Source organism: Ammospiza nelsoni, chromosome 1 (genome assembly GCF_027579445.1).
Source record: "Ammospiza nelsoni isolate bAmmNel1 chromosome 1, bAmmNel1.pri, whole genome shotgun sequence".
Taxonomy (NCBI): domain Eukaryota; kingdom Metazoa; phylum Chordata; class Aves; order Passeriformes; family Passerellidae; genus Ammospiza; species Ammospiza nelsoni.
Genome location: NC_080633.1, coordinates 86,884,189 through 86,899,338, shown reverse-complemented (window position 1 = coordinate 86,899,338; position 15,150 = coordinate 86,884,189). Strand labels below are relative to the sequence as shown.

The window sequence follows — 15,150 nt, the reverse complement described above, 5'->3', positions numbered from 1 at the left end:
GTTATACACAAACATACATGTGCTTCCAGGGATGAGGTAGACTTTCTCTGTATTACAAGGCTTTTGTTTGATTCTTCCTTTTGGTCTAGCATAGCAGCTCTGCCAGTTCTGCCTTTCTATACTGATGTGGTTCAAAGCTTCACCTTTTCTCTACTTCAAACAGAAGCTCTTCACTCAGTGGCCTCAAAAAATTAACAAATCATCTTTATGTGACCCACTGCAAGCAGATCTGCAACTAACAGTAAGCATTTCCCAAATGTAGATCACGAATATGGGCAGGAGTACAACAAGGCTTTGAATATTACGTTGTACTTCATAGTTCAAATGTAATTTCCTTACTTGCTTATCCTTTTGTTAGCACTGGAGATTACAGCCACACCCCTTTTATAGATGGCCCTTCAGAAATTGCTTCTGAGAATCAAGCAATTACAATGATATTTCTGGTTTTTAAATAACCCTTTTCTTAAAAAAGAACAGACCTTCCTTTTACTGTTACCTGTACTGCATGAAAGGAGCAAGCCCTGGTTACTCAAGACAGCTGTCCCATGCACCAAATGCCCATCAGCACAGTGTCACCCATGAAAAGGAACAAAGTAGTTGTCATCAGTCGCCAAAATCTGTCTCCTTGAGGAGCCTGACTCACAGCAAACCACAAACCCACATCAGCTTTAAGCTGAGCTTGTACCTTCAGACACAGCACAGGCTGCAATACTGAAAAACAGAAAGGGGATGGGTAGGAAGAATGAGACACGGCACAAACCACATAGCCTGCTTTGCTACATAGGCCATTGTAATTGCCCAAACACCTCCATGTGTTTGTATAAACACTCTGTGGTTGGGGATTTGCACTCACCTCCCTTCTTCACAAGACAAACAAACTAAACACAGTAATTAGCTTCAGCAGCATCAGATTAAGTAAATAGGGTTTTCTGTTTCCATTAGTAGCTCATAAAGGTAGACACTAATATGAGCACCACTCAGGTCATTGCCCAGTGGTGACAGTTTTACAGCCAAAGGTTCCACTGCAACCGCAAATATCACTCAAATTCCCTAGTAGGACAGGCACAAGTTCACACAACTATGCTGTTACAGGCTATGGTAAGAACATTCAAGTCAAATCACTCAGACTTGCCCAAGCAGCTAATTAGAACTTCTCACAACAAAGCCCATCAATATTTAACAGAGATATCCAAAAATAAACAAGGGGTTTGGTTTGCTAGAACAGATTGTCCTACAAAATATCTTGACATAACACCTATTCAAGTTACAAGTGACAAAGTGCAGTCTACAATAGATACTAAATTTGGCTGACAACCTGCTCATGATTGTATTCTTGCTTCTGGGCCAGGAAACCTTTAGAGACTTCCTTTTATTTCTTATCATATACCCTCATCCTACTCCATCAGTCTTTGGTTGTCTCAAAAATCTGCCTTCAAAAAATAACTTGAACCATACAACTTATTAGTAGCCACATGGAAATAAAGCATGAAATCAGTCACTTTATTTAAACTGTCAAGCATCCAGCTGGTTAAAAAGTACCATAGGGGCATGGCTTCAATAATAACCTCCTATGACTCACCTATAGAACACACTTCAGCCTTGACTTATTTTGAAAAAAATGGAAAAATAATCAACATGAGAAAACAAAGGTAGGATTAATATTACTTTGATTGCAGTTACATATACACACAAATGTCCAAGAAAGTAATCTTTTTACAGTAATTATTTGTAGCTTACTTTCCCTTCCCTGATTTTAACAATTAAACACAGAGACTGAGTACCCATCAGCCTTTATCCCATGGCTGGTCCTGCAGAGGAATTCAGTGAGGAAAAAGGCTGATTTTTTTTTTCCTTTTTGAATATTTCTGCAAACCATAATTTATGAATTGGTGCTTAATTATCTCAGACATTTAGATTACTCTTCATTTCAAGAAATCTAATTTGGTGGATGAAGAACATGAAAGCATAATTTCAATCAGTCTGTCTCCCTTGAAACTTCTTAAAATAACACTAGCTGATGACTACTCACAAGATAGTAAGCTATTTCCCTCTTCTCAGCTGCATATATATTTCGGAAATATTTGTTGGAATATCAGTGACAAACTGTAATAACATAAAGGAAGTAAATATAGCTCAAATTACACTGCACTGAAAAATATTTCTAATCTCCTTTTTGTCACTCAAATCACACGTAACTGTAATGATTTCCAAATGCTATGGTCTATTACCAGTGGCTTTCCCACAGAAGCAACATCAATCTAAAGAATGGGTTTAAGACAAGGACATTCTTTCAACAGCCTACCCGAACTATAGAAGAATAGTATAGTAGGTCATTTATTTGAGCTAAAATCATGTGAGCCAAATTCATCAAGTTAAGAAAATACCTTCTTCAAGCATTAAATCCTAGAAATCATGGGACAGCATTCTGCCTGTGGCCTTTGTCAACTTTTAATTATGTCATGTTACCAACAGACTGCTAAAGCAGAGTGCAAGTGATAGCCCACAGCATGTCTGAGTCCAGCCTATTTTTAGTCTGCAATTCAATCAGCACTCTTACAATGGCAAGGATTACAGTCCAAGACAGCCACATTGCTGTATATAGGCCAATGCAATTACATGTTGAAACATGTTGAGAGAACGTGGTGGCAAACTGGAGTCAGTGTTGGGAGGAGGCATGGCAGACACGCAGCTGCTCCGTGGTAGCTGATGTCTTTACGGGCAGAGCCCACGCTCCCATCTCACCCATCTCTGTTAACAGACCACAAAGGAAAACACTGAAACAAATGACAGTTTTACGCCAATTCCTTTCAATACGATTTACCACTTATGAAAAACAGACAACATTTTGGTAATCTTGAAAATCAATATCCTTCTACCTTCATTGGCAGGTGTTCAGAAACCTTTAGCTTCGCCAACTCTGAGCAGCCCCCCCCCTTCAATCCTGCCTGAGAATGCTGCCAATGAAGAGACAACACTGTCTTCATTCTGGCTCTCCTGAACTCTTGCGCTGAGGTAGCAGTTACAACATTTGCAAGGATGCTTTTAAATAGCTGTCTTTCATTACACAGAAAAGAAAAATTAAGATTTTCAAGCCAATATATTTTTACACATTCAAATGATAACTCTTAATTAAAAATGTTACACTCTAGTTATGTTTTTAATCTTCAGGAGTCACATTTCAGGCTTTTCCCATCCAACTATACAAACTTTTTTTTTTGTAATTAAATGAACCTTGCTGCGTAACAGACAGGATCAGACTTGGGACCTATAGGACTTAATGCTTTGAAACTATCAAAACAAAAACAGGTGACCCCACAATACAATAACTTATTCTTTAGGACACAGTTAAATGATTCATCAAACAGTAAAGACTTTCGTACACTAAAACTATGGTTGAATACTAATCAATGACATGAGGAAGCTTATGGCTGTGTTCCGTTACCAGTTTCCCAGGACCAATTTTTTTTTTTTTTTTTTTTTTTTATACAGCCTCTGAAAGTAGCCTAAATAGCATCCTATTCCTCTTCATCCTTATACAAATGACCACTAGGAAACACTTCCTTCAAACCCCTTGATGAAAGAGAGAAAAATACTAAAAGGAATACATACATATTCTGAGGACTTTCAAGCCAAACACTTATATAAGTTATGGGCACATCTAATTAGCAAAGAAAGAATTCTGTATCTTGAGATAATTCTCTCCATTATAAAAAGCTCCTAGATTTCAAACTTACTACAGGTGGTCCTTTCTTCAAAGGGCACATTTTTGAGTGCTGATCACTTTTCTTTAGCAAGATGAAATGAAGGCACCAAAAATACAGATTCAGAGTCTCTGAACAATAAGTTCAGAAACTCAAAGATACGGGCACACCCTAGGCTTGACATAAATTCACAGTGATAACTGGTGGCTTTTTCATCCACATTTCAAAACTAAGCAAAAAAAAATTAAGAAGACAGAAAACCTAAAAGCATTTTAGGTTTTAGCAAATTCAGCAGCATCTTAACTGAGACACCCATCTTAAGCCTCAGAAACTACACTTCTTTAACTTGTAAGAGATGAGGATTTTCTTCCACCACTTTCCCCCACAACTCTCAGCTTTGTCAGAAAAATGACTCATTTTTCTTCCCAGACAAGGCTCAGTCTAGAAGAAGCATAACAACAGTAATGCACACATAAGGTAGAACAGCATAGAGTAATGCCACCATACAGTAGCTGAAACAATACTCCAAACAAATTGACTTTTTAATTAGGCTAAAAAAGGAACAAATGAAATCAGCATGTAAACAAGAACACATTACTGTCTACAAGGCAAATATAACAAATCTACGTGCATTACTTGCAGTTATTCAAGCTCACTTCTGTGCAAAAAATAAAGGAGACATAACAAGTAAAATAATGAGCAACACTACAGTATAAAGTGAAGGATGTATATAAGACACTACAGGAGTGCTCAGATCACAGGCAAACACAATTGTGGATACTAAACCCAGAAGAGTTGCATTTCTTTCTGCCTTGTGTAGTCAGAGACAAAAACACCTCATGCACTATGATCAAACCAGAACAAAAAAATTCACAGTAAGATGAGACCCCGTCAGCTGTGACCAGCAATGATCATTGCAATACATTAATCATTTAGAATGTTCATATAGGATAAATCAGTCATGTCCGTCTGAAATAAAATACACTGCTATTCCACCTGTGAATGAAGACTGCCTGCCTTACTCATGGCCACTGGGATTGCAGGTTGCTTGCATTTGTAACTGAAACTCAAATCAACTAGTAGCATGGTAGAGTACTTGAAAAAGAATAATGAAAACACTAAAATAACACATGTAGAGACTGAAAAGCACAAACAGTGTCATTTAGCAGCACTTTTTCTTCCACAGTAACACATTTTTTTTTACAAAACACCTATTTTCAAATCACATTACAATTTCCTATAAAGATGCCTAAAGGAAGGAGTATGATGAAATGTGCCTCATGAGGGGGATTTCTGAAATTCAGAAAGCCTTAGGACCGGCACAGTTCCATAATGAGATGTATGTGAATCTGCATCTTCTTGGAACTTACCACTATAAAGCTTCCCAGTCCCGGCCTTTTTTGAAGGTGACCAATTTTAACAAAAATAAGTAAGCCCAAACCAAAACACAAAGAAAATCCTGCAAATTCACTTGCTTTTTATAGACAATAGTCAGACAGTGAGGTCCTTCCTGCCTATGAGGCAGGGCAGCACAGAAAAATCTTACAATTTCAGGAATCTGAAACAGGTATCCTTAATTCTCTGCCTGGCAAACCTGGAAGGGTCTTCCATAAGAGAGACACCAAGACCTCCTTTAAAGAGGGCAGAGGACTTAAGATTTTCACAAGCCAAGTCCCTCACAATGCTAGAGCTGAAGGGGAAAATAACAACCCTTTGTGTGGGGAGTCAAAGGTCATGCCCCAGGGCCAGCTGCTGCAGTATGGGAATAAACAGAGCATACATATGTGGTTTTTTTCTGATTTCTTCACTACCCATAAAATGCTAAGTTTTTCCAAGTACTAGAAGTCTATTAATGTCCACCCCATAGCTAGAATGGGTTCATCACGGGCACTTGGAGAAAACTCAGAACTTTAATTCCACTGAGAAAAAACAGGCACAAGACCCTATTTGCCATTTCCCTAGTACAGATGAGATTCTTGTTGGTTTCCTGATTGCACACTCCACTACTACATTCACTCCTTGCAAGCCTTGCAGTAATGAAGTAAGAAAGCAGACACAATGTGCTTTTTCAACTAGCTTTACCTGGCATATGACACTCAGATAAGCAACTTGGCTGGCACAGCTGTGAGAGCTACAAGTGCCTTTTTTGCCAGCCCCCAAATCATGTCAGTGAACACACAAAGAAAACCCACCAGACAGAGTCCAGGGACTTCATCTTCTCCTTGTCAAAAACAAAGCCATCCCAAAAAAAACTAATCACAAAATCCACAGGCACCCCACCAGCAGTAGGAGCAGCTACTTTACCTGCAATGCTGCTACTTGTGGCTGCAATAGTATATTCGCAATTCTAAAGAAAATACTTATTTTCTCAATTTCACTTACAAAGTTTGAAGGGCTCATTAGTAAACCTGAAGCAGCTAGCTTCAAGGAACAGCACTGAAATGTCCCTCATTTTTATTTTTTAACTAATATGAAAGTTGCTTAAAACTATCCTTTTAACTGGCATAATCTGTAGCTTATAGAAGAGAAGAAACACAGAAACCATGATGAAAGTAAACTTTCTTTCCTAAATAGGGAAATACACCCTATCTGTAAGTGCATTTTATTCCAATAGATTCATGCATGCTGTGTACAAGAGGAAAAGTGCATTGCTTTATCCATATCCCTAGAGTTAAAGCAATACAACTGCACAAGATACAGCTTACTACTTTTGTGGCTGACGAACATAAAGCTTCAAGCCATACACAATCCCCCACTGCTGCATGTAACCAGACATACCTGATTTTACTTTGTGTTACAACTTGCTTATTTATGCAGCTTCTTCTTATCATCCCGAAACTAAGAGTTTAATTGTTAGTAAACACAAGAGTTAATTGTTAGTAAACACAAGACAACACTGTCTGTTTCATTTTTCCAAGTATATATATTTTGTCATACAAACCCCTCTAGAACTAAAAGAAGATGAAGCTGTTTTTCCAGTTACCCCAATCCTTTCTATTCAGCCTAATGATCACTACCATGTAAAATGATAACCAACATGACCAAAAGATTCAAACTAATGCATGCATTGCCCATATTTAATGATAGCAACTAGGCATGCAGGACCAAAATTAGCAATTTTCCAGGATTCTGTGGAATGAAATAAATAAATGTCCTTCTCACAAAACAGACAGAGGGTCAGTTGAGAAGTATGACTACTAAAGTCAAGCAGTCGTACTGAAAGTAAAGGAAAAAGTCTAAGCTTTTTTTTTTTTTTTTTTAAGCATTCTTAAAATGCTGGGAATGACAGAATTACTCCTTTTTAACTTGGAAATTGGAAACTGCAATGCATTTTTGTGGTATATATGTGTTGAGCTGATGACGTGGACAGTCTTCAATAGTTTCATATGCCAGACAGTTGCAGATGTTTCTAGGTAGCTGGGCTTACTAGAGAGCTCACTGCTACTATTGTCCCAACTTGTTCCAGTGCTAAAAATATGTAACAACATTCCTTGCTGTCTTATTAGTAACTGTAATACAATATAAAGTTAATATTAATATAACACAATCCAGGTTGTGTGGAAAGTGATGACAGAGGTGTAAGTAGCTGGCACTCTTTCCTCTGAGCTGGTAATGAAATAATATCTTAGCACATGGGTTCAGCCTACTGAAGCAGCACTTACCAAAGGAGCTGTATAGCCCCAGCCCAGACCACTTCACATCGCTCAGAAATAGAAAACACCTTTTTGAAAGAGTAGAGGTACCAACCTGTCCTGGCTGAACTCCAGCCAGAGAAATGGACTGTAAAACCAAGTAGGGTTGTCATCAGTGACAATGTGATATATGGGTGAGTTACAGCCCAGCTGCCTTGCATACATTTGCACAAAGGCTGTAACGCTCATCGCTCATCGTCACAACCCAGCGAGTGAGATCAGACAGAAAGAAAAGGGATTCTCATTTAGACCCTAATTACTGGCAAGATAGGATGGCTGTGGATACACTAGGAAGGGAAAACTCTAATAAAACTTCTGTGAGAACTTTTGTTCTTATTTGGAACAACACAGGAAGAGGAGATTGCAACAGGCCAAGTCCCACATATCTGACTATTCCTTTACCAACATAGATATGAACTGCAGTCATCTTAGTTTCTTGCTCAGTTAATCCACTAGTAATCTTTACACAAGAAGAATTTGGATAAAATGAGGTATCTACAAACTGGTTTTGAGAGCAAGCATCAAAAATTGGAACTGCAAATACGAGATTTGTGGTAGGATAACAGCAAGGTCAGACTTCTTCCTATTAATCTCCTTTCTTTGACTAAGAACCTCCAGGAAACACAGGGTGATGATGTGGGTTTCCAGAGGCTGTATCTGACTGATCTGTGACCTAAAAATTTAGTGGAATCGTGAAAACTATCAGTACACTCACTCCTATCATTCTTGAGCTATGATCAGCCAAACTCAGTGACCTGCAAGAGAGGTGTCAAAGTCAGAAACTGAGTCTCTGGGATAGATAGATAGATAGATAGATAGATAGATAGATAGATAGATAGATAGATAGATAGATAGATAGATAGATTTGTGCCCCTGATTTTACAACACAGCTTTTAAGCCTGGATCAAACAACTCAACTGAACTGCAACTTGCCCAAACCATAACTTGCCAGAAGAACCGTGCAGGAACTTCAAAGTCCCCTTACCTTAAACTCCAGAGGCAAAGCCAGGCATTGGACAATTACTTTGTATCTGTTCTACAGGTATTTCTTCTCCTTTGAAGGCCCACACCACAGAAGACAGTCAGCTGGTGGAGACTGAGAAACTTTTCACAGTTGTGCTTTAGGGCAAGTGTTTATACTCCCCCAGAAAAGTGTGTTCCACAGAGGACTCTGATGCAGCTTGCGCTGTCAAGTCAGGAGATAGAGCAGTATCCTACCCCGCTCTGTCCTCATAAAAAATTCCCTATAAAATACGAGCATATGTTTCTTCTGCTACAGGATCAATCTCTTGAAGCACAGGAATTTGTCAGCTCCAGAAATACTTGCTAGAGTCATAACACTTTGGAAATCTTTTGGAAACAACCTTTGTGTTAAATCCTCCCTCCACTCGAAGGATGAAAAAAGGCAGATGTCCACCTACCTCGGGCAAAATATGAAAGACCTATGTGTCTTACAGCTCTCAACTAAAATATTTCCCAGTCCTCAGCATCAACACTTGCAGAAGATACCAGCCAGTTTCCCTTAGGTGTGGGTTCATTTTCCCTGGGAAAATGACAATATTCCATCTTCTGTTCTTCAGCTCCCATTAACAACATAATGACTAACCCAAAAATACTCTCTTCAGAGAAGAGAAATGCTCTCTTCAGCTGCTCTTTATCAGTACCTACATCAGGATTCAAACCATACTTTCTTCTTGTTCTGCCTAGCCTCTGTGGACCAATGCATTATAACTAAATGCCAAGGAACCTCAGGGAAGAGGAGCCAGCTGGTAGGCTTAGTGCTCTCAGAAAACCTGAGGCTGCTGCCAGGGTGTAGCCTGGCACTGAGTTCAATGCCAGACCTGAGCTCCATGCCAGGACACAACCAGTGGAACTATCACTGCTATCAGTTTATATCACACCATGCCTCAGAATGAGCCCTGGCTTAAATGCAGGGCTAAATCACAGCAGCTGAAGACGGAAATGTGGATGGCTTCTTTATGAATGAAACTCCTGAATCCCTCTAGCACTCACTGGATTTATTTGCTTATACCACTGTTTTCTGAATGACACTGTTCCTAATTACAAATTCTTGGAAGGCATTTAAACACAGAAGTTGTCTCCAGCTTTCTCAGAGGGAACAGGACATCAAAACAATTATCCTTATCGAACTATAACTCTCCTTTACACTGTCTCCACCAGTATCCCATATGGAAAGTTTTTTTTTGTTGTCGCTTTCCATTGTCACACAAAGTATTTCAATTACATTTTCCTGATAAATTAGGCAGTGTGACGTCCTATTATTGTAAAGATGTATTCCTTACAGAGCTGCCCCAACACTGGACACTACTGTGGCATGTGAAAACAGACTATGGCAACATACCCAGCATGCTGTAATTATGTGAATAAGTTATAATGAAGAAGATCTCTAAAAAAAGCACACCACTTGACATTGGCCATGTATATATAGCTACTCTCCTGAGCGACCCTATGTCAGCAAGTTATAAGTATCAAGTAACTCAAAGCAATTCAAAACCAACAAACCCAATGTACCAAATTAGATTCAAAGAGCATTACTGGCACAGGGCCTGAGCCACAAATTTAGACCCAGTTCTGAATTTTCCCAAGGTTCACAGAAATGGGCAAAAGGGACATCTGAAGTCAGAGTCCAAACTAGATCCAGTTCTACTTCATGCAACAGACAGTAAGAGTGACCTAAAATCCTCATGAACAATAAAAGCCAAATTCAAAATGGCACCTTAGGCAGCCAAATCAATATAGGCAAACCACAAAAACTCTGCAACGTGGCATACTTACTCAGCAAGAATTTGTAAATGTGGCTAAAATACTGTAACAGAATTTGTGGTACTTGATTGCATTGTCAGCTAGGATAGTGTGTTACCATCTAGGACCAAATCACTCATAACCACGGGGGATAGCTGAAACAAGCATTCCTGATGACAGTGTCCTGCCCCATGAGGCTCAGTGTGCATGCCAGACAGAGCTGAGCACAACCCAATGAACAAGCTGCTGTATCCAGAGATATGGATGTAGAGAAAAGTATGTGCACAGAGAGAAGCAGGGAAAAAAAGAGGATGGAGGATACAATCAGGCACCTAATCCCAAGTGAAAGAAAGATTGCAGAGACTCTTCTTATTGGTTTTCCCTATCAACCAGTTTAGGTACTCCAGATTATTCAGAGTTGTAAAGACCATCCCAGACATTATTCTCAGAACTCAGTTTCTTAACTTCCCAGTGAACCTCCATAAGGATCTAAAAACATTGCCGCTCAGAAGACAGAGTGTAAATCTAGACTTGCATCCTAACTCAAGTAGAAGTGTGAGTTTAAAGAAAAGAAGCAGTAAAACCAACATGCAAAATTGAGTTGTACTTTCAAAGGACTAGAGTGAAGAAATCCTGCTCTTTGGAATCAGCAAGAACATCTGTTGGTTACAAAAAAGCTACTAATGACATACTATGACAGGTCCGAATGTCAAAGCATTTTTAGTTTACTTTTTAAGTGGTTCTCTTAATAATTATTTATAATGTTTAACTTAAAATGACTTGCAGTATACAAGTTGTCCTACTAACTACAAAAATACCACCGTCACTACACTGTCGTCATTACTAATTTCAAGGCAGCAATGGCGAAATCTGACCCCACTGAAGTGAGCTGGATTCCTGACACTGACTTCATCCTATCAAGTGCTTCCCACAGCAGTAGATCATCTAAAAGATGTGCAAATCATCCAGCTTTCTTCAGACAGTAAGTGAATGTTCACCCAAGTCAAGAGCAACTCGCTGGAAAAAAAGTATAATGCTGATCATTCAAACCTGCTGGCAAAAAGGCTACCAGCTTATAAAACTTCAGAAATTATTTAGGAACACATTGGTGTTCCTATGCATTTCATCATCATCATCGTCATAGAAAGGCTTGGGTTGCAAGAGACCTCAAAGTTCCAACTCTCCTGCCATGGGCAGGGACATCATTTGAGCTAGAAACTCCTAGGTCTGTTTCAAGATATTTTGCTCTAGTCACTGTGATGATACTAAATGGACCCTCAATCCATTAGCTCAGCAATTTTCAAAGTAATTAATCAATCAAACCTCACATGCATTGATGTGAACCGACACCTGAATTTCAACCTATGCTCCGCTTTGACAGCTGCATTCCTCTGAGATCAGAATTTGCCCTAATCTCTGGGTGAAATGGAGCAAAATTCTTCTTAGTCAAATAATGTGGCGATCTTCTATTGACCAGTGAATATGGTCTTGAGGAAAGGCTGCAGAAAGAATATGTCCGCCTCCCAAAAAAAAAAAACAAGCAAAAAACCAACCAAACAAAAAAACACAAAACCAAACAAACAAACAAAAAAAAAAAAAAAGAAAAAAAAAAAAAAAACAGAAGAAAGCAACACAAATCAGTTTATTTTACAGAATTACAGGTACAAAGATGTAATGCCAAACACAGCAATGCTGCCCTGACTGCAAGTGCAAACACGGAACTAAGCTTTCATTATAATGAATAAAGGTAAACAAGTCTAATCAACCAACCCTTTTTTTTTTTACCTGGTAGAAGCCAAGACATAATTAAGGCAGAAACAGGAGGCTCTGCAAACACAAAGGTAACTGTAACCATGTAAGCAGATTTCAATGAGCCTGCCTACACCCTCACAACGGAAACAAAGTATTTGGAAGAGCCAGAACCACAGATTAACAACTCTCTGGGCCAGGATTTGCCTCTAGTAGAGCAGCTACCTTTCAATAGCCAGGTTTACAGCACCTCTAGGGACACAGGCCACCTCTCATTTCAAGTCTGCAAGTACACTTTCCAAACATTAATTAAACCTGAGAAATGCTACATGCAGAAACACTGGGCAGGAGTGAAGCATATACAAGTGGCCATGGATTTTGGCTGGCTCCTAAGATGCTAAACCAAGTTGATGGCAGTGTTAGTACAAAAAAGTTATAAAAAATTGTCAGGGAAGTATTCAAACCAAAACAAAACATAGCAAAATGAAATACTGCTGAAAATGAAGTTGAATTAACTCTAAATCCAGATTTTAAACTATCTCTTTATTCACTTCATTTGGTGTCAGAATCCATCTTGCCTTTCTTTTAATTAGCTCTAACTCCAAAAAAAAAAAAAAAGCCTCCCATGAAAACAATGGGACCACTCTCTGAATTGAGGACGACTGAGCACATGAAAACAGAATTGACCCAGCACACCAAGAGCTTCCAAAGTTTTTGTGCTTTAGGCAGAGCTCTGTTCACTGGATGCTGTATCCTTGGCAACTATTATGCGAGGAAACCGTTCTACAAATGCAAAACTTCTGTCTGCTCCATGAGCTTTTCTCTGAAATACTTTTATGGGGTTTTGGATATTCTTAAATCTAAGGGGACACACAGCCCTTTGTCATCTTTCCGCAGGCTTCCATGAGCATAATACAACAAGTGATGTTAAGAGAGTATTTTCCTCCCACTTCATCACAGGGCAAATAAAACTTTTACAACTTTTACTTTGTAGAAAAAAAAAAAGTGGGCATTTTTTCCTTTCTTCTTCAGTGCACTCCACAGAACTAATGTGCAGATACAAGATAATAATGAAAAGACATTATTATTATGCCAATCAGTGGCATTGCTTTGAAAACTAAAAATTCAAGAATAATGCTCGGGTGCCTGATTTCAAGGGCAGAGCTACAAATGCCAGCACATGTATTAGAAGAAGCATGCAAGAAGAGATAGGTAAGACTTGACAAGGGCCATGCTGCAGTTCTTCGCAAGAGGGACTAATAGCACCGATTGTTTCAAGGGCAGCAGACGCTGCTATTTTTACCAAAGCCCCGGCTGGAACTGCCTGGCTCATTAAATCTCAACCAGGCAAAGCCCGGGTCCTGCCGGCGTGACCGTGCCCGGCTGGCCCGACACACCACGTTATCCCGCAGTATCCCCAGATACCCAGGCAACGCTAGCGAAGGACAGGCACCGAGCACTTGATACCCAACTTGGCCTCTGGTGTGATGAGGTTTTTCTTCTCCTAGGGAAAGAGTGAGGCAGCTATAGCTAAAGCAGAGGCGGTAGCTGCCCTTGAGAGCGTTTGGGAACGCGGGAGAGCAGCAGAGGGAACCCCTCCGCCGTCCCCCGGGGCCTCTCCCCAGGACTTAGGGAGATGCCGATACTGCCGGGACTAAGGACAGCGGAGGCAGGGGAGCCGGCGGGGCAGCCCCGCCGCCGGGCTTGGAGCCCTGGCTGCCGCCCTGCAGGGGCCGGGGGCCGCCCGCCGGCCTCCGCTCCCGCTGCCGGGCGCTGGCGGAGAGGCCGCTGCCCTTCCCCGGCGCCCCCCACTCACTCGCCCCTGCCCTCCCCCGGTACCTTCTGCGGGGCGCGGAGGAGGCGGTGCACCCCGGCCAGCTGGGTGGCGAGCGGGATGTCCTCCCGGAAGGTGTACAGCGGCGGCCGGGTGGGCTCGGGGAAGTTGGTGCTGTTGAAGGGGTCGGTGTCATCCAGCAGCTGCACCCGGCACACCAGCGTGGCCATGGCGCATCCATCCACCGCCGCGGCCGGGCGCGGGCGGGGAGCGGCACCCCCAAGTCACCGGCACCGAGGTGCTGCCTGCGCGCCCGCCGCCGGCTGCGAGCGGCACTCCCTTCCCCGGCGCAGCCTGGCCGGCCGCCGGCAACCTCTCCTCCCGGCTCCCCGAGCGAGCGCCGGCCGCCTCACAGCCGCCGCGCCTCGGGGAGGCGGCCCATGGCCCCTTCCCCGCCGGGATCCACGAGTGCGAGCGCGCTTCAGGCCGAGCGAGGAGGAGGAGGCGGCGCCGGAGCCGCGGGGCGCGGGCAGAGCGGCAGCAGCGGCGGCGGCGGCAGCAGCTCCCCCATTCCCGGCCGCTGCGCGCCGAGCGGGCAGCGGGAATGCCGTGGCCGGCACGCGCAGCCCCAAGGCCGCGCTCAGGGCCCGCAGCGCCGCCGCGCGGCCGCGCGCCGCCGCCCCGCCTCCCCCGGCCTGAGGAGACCTCCCCGCGGCCGGGCGGGAAGGGAGAGCTGCCGCGATAGCCCCCGCCTCCGCCGGCCTCCGCGGGCACGGAGCACGCACCGAGAGGCCCAGAGAGTGGGAGGGGGGCCAGCGGGACCCTGGGCACGGAGACGAACACCGAGAGGGCCAGCGAGAGGGAGAGGGGCCAGCGGGCCCGCCGGCCGCGCCCGCTGCATCACCCTTGGCTCCCGGCAACAGGGCGCGTGTACTGAGCTCGGTGTTGCTGTCACAAACATCCCAGATGTCCTAAATCTTCAGTGTAATATTTACCCCGTTCCAAATAAAAGCTTTAAAAATACCTGCTTAAAAAAAAAAAAAAAAAAAAAAAACAAAAAAAAAAAAAAAAAAAAAAAACAAAAAACAAAAAAACTTTTCGAAACTGACCTGAAACATGGGTATTCTTTAGAAACTGACCTGAAACATGGGTATTCTTTAGAAACTGACCTGAAACCTTGTGGGTATTCCTTAGAAACTGACCTGAAACCTTGTGGGTATTCTTTAGAAATTGACCTGAAACCTTGTGGGTATTGTACACAAGATCGTTTTTCTGTATTTGTACAAAACCATTTCTGCCATTAGGATTGTGCATAGCCGGGGTTCGTCTGGCTTCCCAGAGCATAGGGCCTGGGCAGACTTCCCATCCCGGCCAGGAGGCTGCCTGTCTTTGCGTCTTGGCTCTCTCTTGCCTTAAGCCTGCTCTTTCTTTCTTTCAGGGGAAAATGGAGACAAAGTGCCAAGCCCCTGGG

At 42.3% G+C, this 15,150-nt stretch overlaps 1 protein-coding gene across 4 annotated transcripts in view; it reads right to left on the bottom strand.

Moving 5' to 3' along the window:
• The window catches only part of FHOD3 (formin homology 2 domain containing 3), a 376,449-nt gene extending 362,540 nt beyond the window's left edge, over positions 1 to 13,909 (bottom strand). For all 4 annotated transcript variants that reach the window (XM_059470757.1, XM_059470747.1, XM_059470732.1 and 1 more), the window contains exon 1: positions 13,745 to 13,909. In XM_059470757.1, coding sequence (XP_059326740.1) covers positions 13,745 to 13,909 — 165 coding nt within the window. The remainder of the gene's footprint in view (positions 1 to 13,744) is intronic.
• Between the last annotated feature and the right edge of the window lie 1,241 nt (positions 13,910 to 15,150).